The sequence below is a fragment of the Lithobates pipiens genome, unplaced genomic scaffold (assembly GCF_037356315.1).
Source record: "Lithobates pipiens isolate NorthernLeopardFrog02 unplaced genomic scaffold, aLitPip1_a1.2 Scaffold_19, whole genome shotgun sequence".
NCBI classification, from domain to species: Eukaryota; Metazoa; Chordata; class Amphibia; order Anura; family Ranidae; genus Lithobates; species Lithobates pipiens.
Genome location: NW_027507764.1, coordinates 245110587 through 245129222, shown reverse-complemented (window position 1 = coordinate 245129222; position 18636 = coordinate 245110587). Strand labels below are relative to the sequence as shown.

General features: G+C 46.6%; 1 protein-coding gene across 2 annotated transcripts in view; it reads right to left on the bottom strand.

Moving 5' to 3' along the window:
- EXOC3 (exocyst complex component 3) overlaps positions 1 to 18636 on the bottom strand; it is a 344012-nt gene that overhangs the window by 19200 nt on the left and 306176 nt on the right. For both annotated transcript variants that reach the window (XM_077491872.1, XM_077491873.1), the window contains 2 exons: positions 14031 to 14192; positions 11904 to 12031 (listed from right to left, as the gene is read on the bottom strand). In XM_077491872.1, coding sequence (XP_077347998.1) covers positions 11904 to 12031; positions 14031 to 14192 — 290 coding nt within the window. The remainder of the gene's footprint in view (positions 1 to 11903; positions 12032 to 14030; positions 14193 to 18636) is intronic.

The window sequence follows — 18636 nt, the reverse complement described above, 5'->3', positions numbered from 1 at the left end:
TAGTAAATGATCCTGGAAGCTGGCTTTCTGGCATTAATCAAGGTAGATATGACTGAAGGAGATAACCCACGACCCCTTAGGATATGGGTCTCAATAGCCAGACCATCAAATTTAGCGTCTATAAGGTAGGATGGAATACCGGACCCTGAGAAAGATAGAAGAGTCCAGGGAACTCCTACTGCCATCTTTATAATCTCTGCAAACCAAGGCCTTCTGGGCCACGAGAATCACCTCCTTTTGTTCCTGCCTGATCCTGCGAAGAAGACGAGGAAGTAGCAGAACTGGAGGAAATGCATAGATGAGAGAAAACTGATGACATGGGAAGACTAATGCGTCCGTTCCGCAAGCTAGCGGATCCCTTGTCCTTGACACAAAGTTGACTTTGTTGTTGAATCTGGACGCGAACAGGTCCACATCTGGAGTACCCCATCTCTGACATATCGCAAGAAAGATGTCGGGCTAAAGAGACCACTCTTCCAGAAACAGTTGTTGGTGGCTCAAGTAGTCCGCCTGCCAATTCTCTATCCTGGGAATGAACACTGACGATAGGCAAGGGACGTTGTGTTCTGCCCAAGACAAAACATGATTCACCTCTCTCTGGGCTGCATGACTCCTCGTGCCCCCCTGGTGATTGATTTAAGCCACAGCTGTGGTGTTGTCGGACTGAATCCTGACAGGACAGCCCCTCAGTCTGACCGTCCAGGCTCTTAAAGCTAGACGGATTGCCCGAATTTCCAAAATATTGATAGGCAAGGTCCTTTCCAACCTGGACCACTTTCCCTGGACAGAATCCTCTTCCAGGACCGCTCCCCAGCCTGAAAGACTGGCATCCATGGTTACTACCTTCCAAGTGGAAGGTAGAAATGTCCTTCCCTTTGGAAGGTTGCTGGATATCAACCACCAATTCAGGCTCTGACGTACTTTGGGAGCAAGCTGAATCGGAGGCCTGAACCTTTTTGTTCCAGGATGACAGGATTGCTCTTTGTAGCAATCTTGAATGAAACTGTGCGTAAGGGACGGCCTTGAAGGAGGCCACCATCTTCCATAATAATCTCATGCACAACCGAATGGAAGGCTTCTGCTTTGCCTTGATGAGATGAATTAGTTCTACAATGGAACTGATTCTCTTTGGAGGTAGAAATACCTTTCCCTGCCTGGTATCTAGGATTAGTCTTAGGTACTATACTCTCCTTGATGGCCTCAGGGAGGATTTTTCTAAGTTGAGAACCCGGCCTAGAGATTTCAGGTAGTTTACCGTTGTCACCAGACCGTGGTCTAACCCGGAAACTGAATGATCTACTAAGAGTAGGTTGTCCAAATAGGCTAGGACCATTATGCACTGAGACCTTAATCTGGCTAAAGCAGGAGACAGAATTTTTGAGAATACTCGAGGAGCTGTGGCTAGACCGAATGGCAGGGCCACAAACTGAAAGTGACGGTTTTTTACTTCGAAACGTAGAAACCTCTGGGGAGCGGGGAATATTGGCACATGAAGATAGGCACCCTTGATATCGATTGAAGCTAAAAATTCTCCTCCTTGGAGGATGGCTACTACCAACCGAATTGATTGCATGCGGAAGGATCGGATGCACAAGTGCTGATTTAGATCTCTGAGATCTAAAATAGGTCTTACTTCCCCGTTTGGTTTCGGGACTGTGAAGGTGTTTGAATAAAAACCTGTGCCCTGTTCCTCTAAGGGAACCTCTGATATGACTGCCTTGGCTAACAGCTGGTCCAATGCTAGAAGGAGAGCCGTCTTCTTTTCTGGGTCCTTGGGAATCCCTGACCTTTGAAACCGGGGCGACGGCAAAGCTCTGAACTCTAGTTTGTAACCTAGAGACACTGCAGAAGCCACCCATTTGTCCTGACATTGCTCCTGCCAGATCTTTGAAAATTGCAGGAGCCTTCCACCACCCGAGCGAGCGGGGGTACCCCTTCATAAGGAGGCTTTAGTACTCTGCTTCTTGGGCTTCTTTCCCCAAGATCTTTTCTGACCTTGGTGCTGTCCCTGGGGTTTTCCAATTGAAACGGGCAGCAGAGGCCATCGAGACTGCCTAGAGGCTGATGTCCTTGATACAGGAGAAGAGGCCCGCTTAAATAAGAAATGTCTACATTTCTTCTTTACTGGCAACAGAGAGCTTTTGCCATTGGAAATCTTTTGTAAGTATTTATCCAAATCTTCTCCGAATAGCCGTTCACCATGAAAAGGGAAACTGGCAAGGAGCTTCTTACGTGGTGCTTCAGCTGACCAACTCTTAAGCCAAAGAACCCTGCGAGAATGCACTGGTCCCAACATCAGACGTGAAATCTGAATGAAAGCATCTCTCATAGCATCTACTGTGAAACACAGTGCGTCGGCTAAATCAGCGTACTGCTGAACTTGTTCAACAGGTAAAAATGTAAGCATCTCCTCAAATTGTTCCTTAACGGCCTGGGATACACCCATTGCGGCCAGAACCGGCTGCACTGCTGAACCAGCTAAAGCCGTCTGGTTCTTAGAAAGGTGCTCCAGCTTCTTATCCGCTGAGTCCTTCAACATGAATGCATTATCAACCGGACATGTGAGGTTCTTATTTACGGAGGTAATCGCAGCATCAACCGCTGGAATTCCCCATTTCTTAACGAAATCCTTTTCCATAGGATACAGTTTGGCAAACCTCTTAGGAGGATAAGACTGCTTATCCAGATGCTCCCACTGTGTGTACATAAGCTTTATTAGCTTGGATAGGAAAGGCATCCCCAGCCGGAGGAGGTGTTAATGGTCCTAACTTAGAGATGTGATCATCAGTAACCTGCGCTGCAGGAAGCAAAAAAGTTGACGAGCTAACTTTTGAGAGCGTGCAAGCTCTCTTGCGGTGATGCTCCTTCCGTGTAAGGATCCTCAGAAGAGGATAAGCCAGTATCTTCCATATCTCTAGGAAGATCTGACTGATCCCTGGCATCCTGAACCTCCAGAGGAGGATCTTGAGCACTTGAAGGGGATCTACTGCGTTTAACCCCACTCTGAAGGGATAACATCGCATCAAGCTTTTTCTCTAAGCCAGCAATGGTAGAGGACAACACTTCACGTGTGACATACTCAGGGGCTGAAACGTCTCGAGCAACTGCAATAACAGCCTCCTGACGGCTCAATCGGACCGGCTGCAACACTCTCAGAAGAGGAAGACATTCTTTTGGACAGGGTCTTAGTTTATTGTGATCCCCTAGAACCCGTAGAGGAGTTCCTGGCCCCCTTGCCACTCATAGCTTACAGTACAAAGCAGAGGCACTCTGCACATGTTTCATTTGCTAGGCTATAGTACTGTACAAGAACTGCTATTAGTCCTAGCTATACAGTACAATGTTGTCAACAAAAGGGAGATGCCTGTGTCACCAAACCTGACCAGCAACCACTCTGCTCTGTCCCTCCACTGCCAGACTGCAGCTCTGCCTGTGTAGCTTAAATTACTTCCTCCGCGTGTGGCCGGCGGCCAAGGAGTTAAAAACAGCCAATCTGGGGGCCCAGGAAGTGATCAGAACCTCCCTTCATACCTGAGGGTCTGAGCTGGCTTGAATGGAGAGGAGAGTGAAGGCTTCTGCTGTTTCCAGCGTCAGAATAGCGAGTGCTCAATACAGCCTCCAGTGGTGACACATAGACATGACATGACAACACAATACATGGAAGGAGAGATTCCTTGCAAAAAATCTCCCCTACCTTTCCTTGCTGCAGGGTTTTATCAGAGATAAAAACACAATCTTTGCCCTTCACGGTAGGCTCCGAGACCATGAAAGGAAACCTTCAGGAAAAGGGGTACACTCAATACGGAATCCTGGACCTGCGAGAAGACCCTGCCAGTAAACTTATTGACCTCACTACCAAAAAGTACTTGATCTCAGGGCCCAGCTTAAAAGCATTTGCAAGCAAAACCTCATGTCTTTGGATGACAAGGCCCGGGTACCATTCATTTAGTCCATTATGGAGACATCAGAACAGATCCGGTCAGGATGGCTGGCTCACATCAAAGTAATTACTGCCGTGGAGCTCAGTACACACATCCTTACATGTGCCCAACACCTTAGACACTGGCGAAAAAACTGAGGACTCCCAGTAGTGGGAGGGGTTATATGGGGGATGTTCAGGCCTTAAGGGGCGTGCCAGTGTCCAGCACCCGATACTACGATATAACCCAGGTAGTAAGTATTACGGCTCTGTGTCCCCTGATGTAAGAAAATAAATATAAATACCAACAGTATAGTAACAAATCCTAAATAGAAACAATAAATAAGCCAGCCCTCAAAATTTCAACTCGCCTGCTTACATTTGGTGAGTGAATTTATGAGGAGTGCAAATAGGGACAGGGCTGTGCTGTCCCCGGAATATATAGCCAGTGCCTCCCTACCATGCACAGGCTCGCAGCATGGCCATTTCAATAGCAACTATACAGCCGCATGAGACCACCCCCTCTCCACCAGCCTCCTGCCACTCATCCATCCCTTCCGCACAGGCTTGCAGCGAGGGGCATTTCAGTAGGAGCAGTCCACCGCCTGGGACCGCCCCCTCCCTACTGCAGCTCATCCCCACCCCCACACAGGCTCGCAGCAAAGGGGCATGTCAGTCGGAGCAGTCCGCCGCCTGGAACCACCCCTCTCCACCTACTTCCTGCTGCACATCTAAGGAGTGGGGCGGTGCATGTCTCACAGCAGTCCTAAGTGAGCGGGCTCAAACCCCCTCGGTCTGCCTTCAGTGTTTACACGATGCCTGAACCCCTGGCTGCATGGAAAAGGTAAGTGTTACTGTGCTGTGATTGAAAGCAGCACATGTGCTTGAGGGCGTTGGAGGCGTTGAATGGGGAATTTAACAAGCTGGGAGGAAAGGGAGGGTTAATTGAAGCCATAGGTCTGAATCATAAGTATGCCTCCAATTCCACCCCCCCCCCCACAATACCCATCTATGCCTCCAATTCCACTGCATTGCACTGATCGGGGTGCACCGATGGCCACTGGTGAGGCTGCACCGATGGGCTGCATTGATGGTCACTGATAGGCTGCATTAATAGGTACTAATGAGGCTGCACTAATGAGCACTGATCAAGTTGTTGTTAATATTTATTTTTGTAACTTAATTCGGCATAAATCATTTAACAGTGTCATTTCATGAGATAATTTATAAAGGTGGGTTAGGGGTTGGGTGGGGCAACTGGTGCGAGTAACTTATAGGGCCTGGCTAGTAGCTCAGGACTTGAAATGTTGAGCCCTGAATAAGCAAAATAGAATCACTGCTCATTCTAAAGTCTTATAGTTCTATGATAAAGCTACCACAAAACAGAAATATGCATGTGCTAATAGACCTCAACAGCTTACTAAAAGAGAGAAAAGTGTTTATGAGAAAAGTTCAAAATACTGTATGCTTTTCTAATGGAACAAGCAATTTAAATATCACTGATATACTGCATGAAACTATGCCCTGTACTGAGCTGTTAAAAGAATGGTTCAACCTTTTATTTTCACCTCAGACCCCAGCCCCCTGACTAAGCATGCATACAGAGAGGGTAAAAATAGGATTTTTGTACTCACCATAAAATCCTTTTCTCTGAAGTTCATTGACGAACAAAGCGCCTTTAATCTTGACCTTACGGTGATATCGCCACATTCAGGTGAGGACTAGGCAGAACATGTAAAAACAGCAGAACTGCACAGTACTGCCCAGGGGGCGGTCTTCTTGGATATAACCCCTTACTCTGGACTCCTTTTTGACGAACTGAGCTGCTGGAAACAAATATAGATAGGAGGGGTGGGTGCTGTGTACGTTAATGAACTTCAGAGAAAAGGATTTTACGTTGAGTACAAAAATCCTATTTTCTCTTTCGTTCATTGACGGACACAGCACCTTTAATCTTGACCTTGGAGACGTCCCCAAGCAGTGTCAAACAACGAGGTGTGGGAACAACAAGAAAATAAACTCCACCCGTAACAAAAAGGAACCCCGCAACAGAGGAATTGCAACCTTAAACGGCCACCTGCAAAACCTTGTGGCCGAAGCATGCATCTGAAGATGCTCTCACATCAACCTTGTAAAATTTAGTGAAACTGTGAATGAACGACCAGGCCGCCGCCTTACACACCTGGGAAATGGATGTTTGATGTCAGAAAGCCCCGGAGGCGCCAATTGCCCTGGCCGAATGTGCCGTGACAGGAAAGGGGGGTGCACGCCCCCTTATGGCATAAGCTTGAACCACAATCTGTTTGATCCCCCAAGAAATAGTGGCCGACGAAATCGCCAGGCCCTTTCAGCGGACTAGCCACCGATACAAACAACGTGTCCGACCTCTGGAAAGGAGCTGTAGCAGATACACCCGCAGAGCATGGACCGCGTCCAGAGAATGCAAAGCAACCTCTTTTGGATGTGACGGCTGAGGACATAAGGATGGAAGCACAATGTCCTCATTTAGATGAAAAGCCAAAACAACCTTTGGAAGAAACGAAGGCTGTGGACGCAGCACCGCCTTATCCTTGTGGAGGATCAAGTAGGGAGACTTGCAAGACAAGGCCGCCAGCTCAGAAACCCTCCTGGCAGATGTAATAGCCACTAGAAAGACTACTTTCTGAGAGAGTGTCAATAAGGGAATCTCCCTAATGTTCTCAAACGGCTGTTTCTGAAGTACCGAGAGCACCAGATTCAAATCCCAGCAGCAGTGGTCAAACCGGAGGGGCCACAAGTCGAACCACCTGAACAAACATACTCACCAATGAATGAGTCGTCAAAGACTGCTGATACCTGCCCATTAATGGTGCTTAATGCAAGTTTCTGATCCACTCCTCGCTGCAATATGAGCAGGATCCTGGAAACTAAATATGTACAGTCCTCATTCCCTTAGCACCTGGCTTTCAACAGTCATGCCGTTAAAACCAGCAACTGTAAATCAGGATGAAGTATTGGACCTTGTGACGAAAGGGCCTCACGCATCGGCACCCGCAAGGAACATCCGCCACCATTTTATTTCAACGTACCAAGGCCAACGAGGCCAATCTGGGGCTATCAGAATTACCGGAATCCCCTTGGCCTCTATTTTGCGTAGCAGACCGGGTAGGAGTTTGAGCGGGGGGGTCATAAATCAGTCGATAATGCCCCCATGAGCCACCAACGCATCGGACGCGTCCACCCAGTGGTCTCTTGATCTGGCCACAAACCTCTGTACCTTTCCGATTGAGCCGAAAGGCCAACAGATCTACCTCTGATGTGCCTCACCTTAGGCAAATGAGCCAAAATACATCCGGATGCAGCAACCATTCCCCTTGGTCCAGAATCTGACGACTTAGGTAGTCCGCATGCAGTGCTGCAGCTGAGCTCCTTGTTCCTCCTTGATGGTTGATATATGCCACCGCGTGGCGTTGTCCGACTGGATTCTGACCGGATTGTCCCATTTGGAAAGGATCTCTTTCTGCAAGACTCGAGTGTGGAATTGAGCATACGGTACCACCCCGAAAGTGGCCAACATGACACCCAGAACTCGCATGCAAAAACGCAGCGACAACCACCTGCAAGACACCAACAACTTCACCGCAGATTGAAGAGTCTGCAGCTTGTCTGATGGGAGAAAGACTCTCGCCTCTGAGGAGTCTAGACTCAAGCCCAGGTATTCCAGGCGTGGAGTTGGCACCAACACCAACTTCTGGAGGTTCAACACCCAACCAAACTCCCGGAGAGTCTGAATGGTGATTGCCACATCCTCCCTTAATTCTGAGGCGGAAACTGCTCTCAGGAGGAGGTCGTCCAGATAACCCATGATTGTGATACCTCATTGTCTTAGCAATGCCAAAATTGGGGCTAACACCTTGGTGAAGACCCTTGACGCCGTCGCTAGGCCAAAAGGCAGAGCTACAAACTGATAGTACTCATCCCCGGGTGCAAATCGTAGTAACCTCTGATGCCTGACACATATGGGGACATGTAAGTATGCGTCCTTGATGTCCAAAGAAGCCAAGAAATCCCCCTGATGGAGTGCAGCGACCACGGAACAAACAGATTCCATCCTGAAATGTTGTACTTTCACGAAGCCGTTGAGGGCCTTGAGATCCAGGACTGGATGGACCCCTTCCTTCTTTGGGACTACAAACAGATTGGAGCAGAATCCCTGAAACCTTTCCGGTGTTGGTACAGGTATTATCCCCCTGCGCAGCAGCAGGTCCTGTACTGCCCCAAACAGGGCCTCCCGACAAGCCAGAAAAAGATGGAGGTTGGAAGGAAAAAATCTGTTTGGCGGACAAGAAAGAAACTATCTTTTAACCTGATGAAACCAGTTTGCAGACCCACTGGTCGGAAAGAAGGGAGGCCCACTGAGCTGCAAACTCCCAAAGGCGATCCCCCACCTGAGAGTCGGCGGGGGGTAAACCTTCATGCAGCAACAGATTTGCTTGCAGGCTTGTTTGGCTTGCAAAACCAGGGACGCTTTTGTCAATCAGCGGGCACCTTGTCAGACTGGGAACGCTTACCTGCTGACCCGTGCGGACGAAAAATCTGCTTCTGAGTGGAAAAGGAGGGCCCTTGCCTACGGCGTGGCTCCTTACCCTTTTCTGGTTCTTGGGAGCAAAGTACTATTCCCCCCAGTAACATTCTTAATAATATCACCCAGCGAGGCTCCAAAGCCTCTCCCCTTGGAAGGGCAAATCCTTTCTTAGAATTCTGGTCCACAGACCAGCATTTAAGCCAAATCAGGTGATGTAGCACCACAGGTTATACTGAGGCTCTAGAAAGCAAAGGGGCCGTATCTAGGGCTGCATCACAGACATATTTTAGGCCCTGCACCAACTGGTCTGCCAGTTCCACACAGACCGGGGGAAACCTGTTGCTTCTCCAACTCGCGGCGCAATAACTTAGCCCATTCAGTAAGCGTCTGTGATACTGGGGCCGTGGCTAACACTGGCCGCAATGCTGACCCTACGACCGTAAACATGGACCAGGCAACCGCCTCGGCCCTTCTCTTGGCCTGGTCATTAAAGGCAGGAGTCCCTTCCACCGGAATCGTGGCTACCTTATTTAACCTGGATACCGGGGGGTCAACAACTGGAGGAGATGTCCATTTTTTCAGGAATCTCACCTCAAAGGGGTAACACACCGCCATCTGCCGCGGGACTGAAAAGGCCCGCTGCGGGCTTCCCCAACTCCTTGTAAATAAACTTATCAAAATAATTTAGTTAGGGAAACATCTTAGCCAATATGGCCCGGCTTGTGGGACTCAAAAGGGACCGACATCTCTGCAGATGCCCCCGCTGTATCCTCCATCTTTAGGGTATACCGCACCACTGTGATAAGTGCTCCTACTAGCGCTTTTTCCTGCTGACCCGGACACAGTCAGTCTCACTGACAAAACGTTCCTGGTCCGCATCCTTTGAAATGTCAGAACAGGGGCCGTCTGCCACAGCGGAACCAGAGTCTGAATCGGAGCTTTCTCCAGAAGACGGTGGGGGGAGGGGGCGTTTTTCACCCCCTTGCACCCACATGCCGCTTCGACCCTGGCAACAGAGGACTCCAGGACCGCCGACAAAGCGTCCATAGGCACCGCAGGTGAGCCGGTTGCAATAACAGGAATGTCTGGGGAAGAAGCGCCAGTTTCTGATGCCATGATGACCCACTCTCACCTGTCCCCGCTTAGGGATCTAAGGCAAGCCACAACAAAATTACACCCTCCTAGCTGCCACAGACTGAGGGGCCCTCCGCAGGACTCACCACCCTGACCCAGGTACTGCGCTGTGCTGCTGCCGTCCGCTCTCCCCTGTGCCAGGCACGAGGTGTTCTGTGTCAGTTTTGCGCTGTTCCAGACTGAAATAGCCACCCAGCGCTAGAGTGAAGCAAAACTGAGGCTACTAGAAAATGGCAGCCGTCCGCCTTAGCAAAAAGAGGACCCCCGGCCAGTTACGTGTACCGCACCACCTATGCCCAGTCACACAGCGGTCCATAGCATGGGGAGGAGGGAAAGGGAGAGTGAGAGGCCCCCAGTCGACCTCCCAGGGAATGCCCAGCTGCTCCATCCTGCCAAGACAGGTGAAACCATACTTACCCCTCCTGCAGGGACTGCTGGATGCATTCCACAGACAGACCCTTCACCCGAGCAGTATGGGGTGGCTGTCGGCCAAGGCACACTGACTCGGACAGCAGTAGCACGGCCATATGTGTGCCCTGGAACATATAGCTCACCAGCCGCCCCTAGACCAGACTGGGCATGTAATGGCTGACCCAGCGTGTAGCTAAGGTCTGCTCACGCTCGATGGCCAGGCTGGGAAGACTGCCAGGATCTATATTATCCAGCCTGTCACCCAGCCGGATGTTGATTGTAGATCACAGGAATCAAAAAGCAGAAAAGAATCCCGAGGACCAATGGTCCCCACAGGGAGCCAGGTCCTTCTCCTACACTAGGCAGAAAGAAACTGAGCTGCTGGAAGCAAAGTGAGGGGTTATAGCCAGTAGGTCCACCCCCTGGGAGGTACTGTGCAGTTTTGCTGTTTTTGCATGTTCTGCCTAGTCCTCACCTGAAGGTGGCGATATAACCCTAAGGTCAAGATTAAAGGTGCTGTGTTCGTCAATGAACTTCAGAGAAAAGGATTTTACGGTGAGTACAAAAATCCTATTTTTACCCTCTCTGTATGTATGCTTAGTCGGGAGGCTGGGGTCTGAGGCAAAAATAAAAGGTTCAACCATGTTTTTACCAGCTCAGTACAGGGCTCTTATGAAGGTGGCACTATAACCCTAAGGTTAAGATTAAAAGTGCTGTGTCCGTCAATGAACGAAAGAGAAAAGTATTTGATCCCTTGCTGATTTTGTATGTTTGTTCACTCACAAAGAAATGATCAGTCTATAATTTTAATGGTAGGTTTATTTTAACAGTAAGAGACAGAATAACAACACAAATATCCAGAAAAACACTTTTCAAAAAAGGTCTAAATTGATTTGCATTTTAACGAGTGAAATATGTATTTGACCCCTTCGCAAAACATGACTTAGTACTTGGTAGCAAAACCCTTGTTGGCAATCAGAGATATCAGACGTTTCTTGCAGTTGGCCACCAGGTTTGCACACATCTCAGGGAAGATTTTGTCCCATTCCTCTTTGCAGATCTTCTCCAAGTCATTAAGGTTTCAGGGCTGACTTTTGGTAACTCGAACCTTCAGCTCCCTCCTCATATATTCTATGGAATTATGGTCTGGAGACTGGTTAGGCTTCTCCAGGACCTTAAAGTGTTTCTTCGTGAGCCACTCCTTTGTTGCCTCGGCCATGTGTTTTGGGTCAATGTCATGCTGAATACCCATCCATGACCCATTTTCAATGCCCTGGCTGAGGGAAGGAGGTTTTCACCCAAGATTTGATGGTACATGGCCCCGTTTATCGTCCCTTTGATGCGGTGAAGTTGTCCTGTCCCCTCAGCAGAAAAACCCCCCCAAGGCATAATGTTTTCACCTCCATGTTTGACGGTGGTGATTGTTTTCTTGGGGTCATAGGCAACAACTATTGTCACCCTCTCATCAAGCTGCTTGGTGATGGTCTTGCATAGGTCTACAATCTTGTCCCCGACATCCTTGGACAGCTCTTGGTGGAGAGATGGTGGAGAGATTGGAATCTGATTGTGTCTGTGGACATGTCTTTTATACAGGTAACAAGCTGATATTAGGAGCACTCCCTTTAAGAGAGTGCTCCTAATATTAGTTTGTTACCTGTATAGAAGACACCGGGGAGCCAGAAATCTTGCTGATCGATATGGGAAAAAATACTTATTTAACTCATTAAAGTGCAAATCAATTTACAACTTTTTTGAAATGCATTTTTCTGGAGATGTGCACAGTGACATATTTACAAAAATCTATGATAATCTCTCTTGCACTTTATAATAGGCCACAAACTACAATTACTCTCATAAAGAGAATGAGTAAAATACCTGAGATCTGGATATCTAGTGACCAATGTGGAAACTTCTAGGTAAAGAAGTGAAGGGTCTGTAAGTTTTATAACCTCTGCAATAGCTGTAATGGTGTCACATAGTCCATCTGTCTCCTCATTAAATCCCTAAAAGGACAAAAAAAATGTAAACTATTACTCAGAATTGGTTGACTTAGTACATTCAAGTTTTAACACAAAAACCAACTCAAATCAACAGCCAAGTCAAGTTTAACCTTAGGGTGACCAGGTATCAATGAGGCATAGATTGTCAGACTGCATTGGCAGCATTAGATTGCAGTGGTTAACTGACTAGATAACTAACAAAACAATGGTTTATGTTTTTTTAATAATAATATTATAAACTGCTGCATGTACCTATATGATTAAACAAAATGCAGTTTATACATATTAATTTACTTAATTTTTTTTCAGCCTGTAATTCACTTTGACGGGAGTAACTGGCCAGCTGCGTCTCTGCACAGAAAAATGTTGTCAACTATTATTTACTGTCATGGTGATTAGTGCAAGATCAGTGCTGTCCCCAACAGCACGGTACTGGAAATAAGAGCCTGTACTGCCACAGGGCTTCTAGTTCCAAAATGGAACATAAATTAGCGTCCCCCCATTATGCTCTAGGTATTGCAACTAAAAGTAGATAAAGTAAACCTCTAAAATGCATGTTTTAAGTAAGCAAATGTAATATTACAGCTTTATAAAAAGATATGTGTAAAAAACAACAATTTATAGGACTCACGCTCGGTCACAATTAAGCCGAGATTATTGCACTAAATAAAATTCTTGAATACTGGACCACCACAAATTTGAAGGACAGAGCTAGCAGTGTGACATCAGCACACGCTGACAGGTTGACAGCAATTGTGGTCCTGCTTATCTGAGCCATTTGCTTGTTGGATTGTTATACTCTGTAAGTGCAATACTTTTTATCAATTATGCCCTGTACACAAGGTTGGACTTTCCGACGGAAAATGTGCGATCGAACTGTGTTGTCGGAAATTCCGATCGTGTGTGGGCTCCATCTGACTTTTTCCGTTGGAATTTCCGACACACAAAGTTTGAGATCTTGTTCTAAAATTTTCCGAGAACAAAATCCGATCGTTTAAATTCCGATCGTGTAGAAAATTCAGACGAACAGAGTGCCACGCATGCTCAGAATAAGTTACGAGACAAAAGCTATTGGTTACTGGCCTCTTTATAGTCCCATCGTACATGTTGTACGACACCTCGTTCTCAATGATCGGATTTTCTGACAACTTTGTGCAACCGTGTGTATGCAAGACAAGTTTGGGCCAAAAGCCAACAGGTTTGGTCATCGGAATCTCTGACCATGTGTACAGGGCATAAGTCTTTTAAAAATGCAATATAGCACTTGGAGTTCTCTTCCTGGTTTTTATCCCATGTATATGAGGGAGCAGGCTGGTGGAATATACCACAGCAAGTACGGACTGGTCTAGATAGAGCAAGTGTCGGTCCTCCAGAAGGAAATACTTTTAAGCACTGATGATCTACCTATGTGAGATCTGTATGGTCTGGTAAGCAGCCTGATTGCCCTAAGGAGCACAGTTGTGACGCAGAAGCACTTTCATACATTATTTCACCACAGAACACTTTTCTTGGCACTTGGACGAACTTTATTTAGACTTTGAATTGACTTATTTATGATTAGTTCAGTACTTATATTTATTCACTTTTTTTGCACTTCATGGGGAATGTTTATTATGTCAATTTTTACATGTGATTTGCACTAAATGTTGTTATTAATTTAATAAAGGATATATGACATCGTAAGATATCAAATAATATTTGCCTTTTTTTGACTAACACGCAACACTTTAGGAGACAGCGCATTATTAATATGTATGACTAGGTATTTGAAACATGTAAATTTAAATAAATAAAACTGACTAATGATTTCAAGGTTTTACCTTTTATCACAAGGTTTCTAGTGGATTAGCCAAAATAACAAACTGAGACATAAAATTGTAATATTCATTTTTTTTTAAATCTTACAATCATTTGAACAATTCTTGAACAGTCCTGGAGAATAAAACATAATCGATATACCAACAGACATTTGAAGGAATATGTTAGGGTAAGGATCACTTACAGATGTTAGGCGCTTAAATAAGAATTTGAATTGTTCAGCTTCCTTAATCATACGTTCTGCTCCTTCCTTGCGCTCTTCTGCATTTTTGAAACAAATACGCCTCTGCATGATTGCCTTCAGGTACTCCGTTACTACCTTCCTGTGAGCTTTGATGGTCATTTTCTGCAGACAGTGAAATTTCATGTTAGACCAAATTTTGCCAAATTCATCTCATTAAGGGGTGGCCTTAAAGGGGTTGTAAAGGTAAATTTTTTTTCACCTTAATGCATTCTATGCATTAAGGTGGAAAAACAGCTGACAGCCCCTGCGCCCCCAGCCCCCCCGTTTTACTTACCTCACCCCTAAAAAAAAAGTCTCACGCTCGTCCCAACGTCCTTTCCACCATTCAGCCTGGCCGCTGATTGGCTGGAGTGGATGGATGGAAAGCAGCGCAGCCATTGGCTCGCGCTGCTGTCAATCACATCCACTGACGCAGAGCGCGGGGCTGTGTGATACAGCGAGTGGCTATAGCCGCTGGCTGTATCACGGGAGCGCGCCCGCAGGGAGCGCGCATGAACGTGAGAAGTACCTGCGGGAGGAAGCAGAGACAGCCGCCGAGGGACCCCAGAAGAGCAGGTTCGGGGCCACTCTGTGCCAAACGAGCTGCACAGTGGAGGTAAGTATAGCATGTTTGTTATTTTTTTTAAATAAAATTTTTATCTTTACAATCCCTTTAATGTGGCCTTAGTATAATATGTCCATCATTTAGAAGGCTGAGAAATTTCATGGTAAAGATGTGTACGTTTGAGCATGGGATTGTACTTAAAGGAGAAGTCCAGCCTAAGCTCGTTTGGCTTGGCTTCTCCTATGGGTCACAGGAGTGCAATTTGTTTTGCACTCCTGTAACTGTTTTCAGGAGAGCAATCTGAAGTCTCTGCTGGCGTCACTGGAATCAGTCCAGGCACCGCGTCATCACGACAAAGTCTGGATCAGCCAGGTGCCCCGTCCCTCCGTTGCTCAGTGCTCCAATGAGCGTGGAGGAGCAGAGATGAGAGCTGCTGACTGACAGGGAGCAGCTCTCCGCTCAGTGGAGCAGAGAGAACTGAGCCATCGGCGGTGTTCGATGGCTTGGTTCTCAGTTCAGGGATGCCGCGGTCCAATGCTGCATCCACCTAGGTAAGTATGATGGGTTAAAAAAACAAAAAAAAAAAACACATACTGCTCTTTTAAAGAATTTAAAAGAAATATCCACATGGATAAAACAAAATATATTAAATATCACGGAACTTACATGCTTTTGGTAAAGGAAATAGAGAAGCTCTGTGTTTCTCCTATTCACTGCATAATTCACATGTTACTTGATTAAGTACTTTTCTTTTACTAATAAAAATGTGCCAGTTCCATGCTGAGGGTAGGAAAGGGGGCAGTATGTACAGGAGAGGGGTGTGGAAAGTATGAAGGGGCAGTATGTTCAGGAGAGGAGTAAAAAAAACAGGACAGTGGAGAGTATGTGCAAAAGAGGAGTGTGCAGGGTATGATGGGGGGAAATAAGTGCAGGGGAGGCGTGTGTAGTATATAAAAATGGCACTGGGCTTTGTTGCTAGGAACGTTTTAAGCGCAAGATAGGGCATTGAAACAAAGAAAAATGTTGGTCCAGGGGGAACGAGAGTGAGACTGATATTTCTTTTACAAATATTTTATTGAAAATTAAGCATAACATAGCAATTCGCAATTCAGACATGTGACTGAGACATCAGACAGAAAAATGAGGGAAAAAGAAACGAATGTCTCGATGAGGGGAGGATACATAAGTGTTATAATGTTCCACAACACAATAAAGGTAGCAAAAGAAGAGACTGATATTTCAATAAGAGGCATGACATATGCAGACTGGGTGCTGAGGGGTTAAAGCACCTTTTGGAGACTGAGTGATAAGAGGTTAAAGAAGAACTCCATGTTTTCTATTGCTTTAAAAAGTTAGTGCTGCATACAGAAATGATCATTTTAACCAAGTTGGCCCAAAATAGCTTTTTACAGTGAAAGGAAACAGTTCTTAAACACACATCTGACTGTAGAGGGGTAAAATCTGTGTTTATCTAATGAGGAATCATTACTTTTATTTATACGAAAATTATTTAGAGACACTATTTCAAAACAGATAATTCTAATCTAGATATTGTTGATTGTCGTGTGGCCAATAATGATGATTAACTAAAATTTTCTTTCAGAGAACAATGCACTATTGCAGACATGGAAGATTTGCTGTCTAAGGGTTTGCCCATGTCTGACACTGAGCTGCACTTACCGTATATACTCGAGTATAAGCCGAGATTTTCAGCCTCTTTTTTGAGGCTGAAAGTGCCCCCCTCGGCTTATACTCGAGTCATCGCCGTCTGACTGCTCGATCAGCGTATCGAGCAGACAGACGGCGGACATACTACAATTTGAAAGCCGCGCCTCCTTCTCCGCCTCCGCCTGTGATAGGCGGAACACTGAATTTCCCAGCAGCCTGTGTTCCGCCTATCACGGACATCGTCTCATCCTCGTCCGTAGTACGAGGATGAGACGATATCGGTGATAGGCGGAACACAGGCTGCTGGGAAATTCAGTGTTCCGCCTATCACAGGCGGAGGCGGAGGCGGGGCTTTTGAATTTTAGAATGGCCGCCGAGGCGATCCTGGCAAGGCACGGGACGGAGGCAAGGCAAGGCACGGCACGGCACGGGACGGGACGGAGGCAAGGCACGACACGACACGGGACGGAGGCAAGGAGGCAAGGCACGGGACGGAGGCAAGGAGGCAAGGCACGGCACGGGACGGAGGCAAGGAGGCAAGGCACGGGACGGAGGCTCGGGACACAGGTAGGCTGGACACACACACACACACACACACACACACACACACACGGACACACACACATGGACACACACACACAGGGATGGATGGATGGAGACACACACACACAGGGATGGATGGATGGATGGAGACACACACACACAGGGATGGATGGATGGATGGAGACACACACACACAGGGATGGATGGATGGAGACACACACACACAGGGATGGATGGATGGATGGACACACACACACACACAGGGATGGATGGATGGATGGACACACACACACACAGGGATGGATGGATGGATGGACACACACACACACAGGGATGGACGGACACACAGGGACGGACACACACACAGGGATGGACAGGCATGTCTCACCCTCGGCTTATACACGAGTCAATAAGTTTGCCAGTTTTTTTGGGGGTAAATTGGGGGCCTCGGCTTATATTTGGGTCGGCCTATACTCGAGTATATACGGTAACCACTTGCTTACTGGGCACTTAAACCCCCTTCCTGTCCAGACCAATTTTCAGCTTTTATCACTGTCACACTTTGAATGCCAATTGCGTGGTCATGCAATCCTGTACCCAAATTATATCCTTATAATTTCTTTCACACAAATAGAGCTTTCTTTTGGTGGTATTTAATCACTGCTGGGTTTATTTTTTGATAAAAATACTGACAATTTTGAAAAAAAAAGTCAGTTTGTTATAAAATTTGGAAAATAGGTAATTTTTCTCCTTCATTTATCTGAACTGATTAGACTGCACTGATAGGCATTGATTGGGAGCACTGGAGGGCAAAGATAGGTGGCACTGGTGGGCACAGATGAGGCAGCCACGGCTATCTGTGTGAGGGACCAATGTCCCTCTGACTGAAGACAGAGATCTGCTTTTTTTCCCCCTCAGGAAAAAAAATACAAATTACCGATCTTCTTGGTCGACAGCTGATCACATGGTAAGGGGCCGGGATCGGACCCTTACTCCAGTCTGTAATCAGCTGAGACTCAGACTCGGCAATCACAGAGTGCTTGCGGCCCACAGGGATGTGCTGACGGCGCATGCTCAGGAGGACATCTATGGACCCCCTCCCGGCATTTAAGGCCCATGCTGTAGCCATCTTTCGGCTATATCAAGTTAAAAAAGGCACCCATCGAGTTTCCCTCCATGTGCCATCCTCTTTTTACCCTGTGCAGTCTCATAGTTCAGACATGGATAAATTACAGAAATTGGTAGAGCGTGATTTGTTTGCATTGGCTTCACAGGCTTCTTCAGATACACGTATCAATGACGATAATCTCAAGGTTAAAAGAGAGGTCAGCTCTTAAAACCTTGATGGATGGTCCATATATTATGGTCCATAATACAGACAAAGGAGGTGCAGTAGTGGTTATGGACAGGGATGCTTATAGAAATGAAGCCATGAAACAACTCACAAATGAAAATACATAGATTACCTTGCAAAGTGATCCCACTAAAAAATACTAGAAAAGTATTCTTGACCTTGTTGGTTAATAAGGGAGCAGGTCTGGGGGAATATAAGCCAAAAGAAACTGAAGCATTAGTCCAGGACCTTCACATTTTACCTACCTTCCACCACCTCCCCAAGGTTCATAAAGGAATTAACCCCATACAGGGGAGATCCATCGTCTCAAGCATTGGGTCCCTGAATGAACACTTGGGAGAATGCGTGGATGGTCAACTTCAACCAATAGTTCAAATATTGCCCAGTTTTCTTAGAGATACTAACCATTTATTGAAGATCATGGATAGTTTTGAATG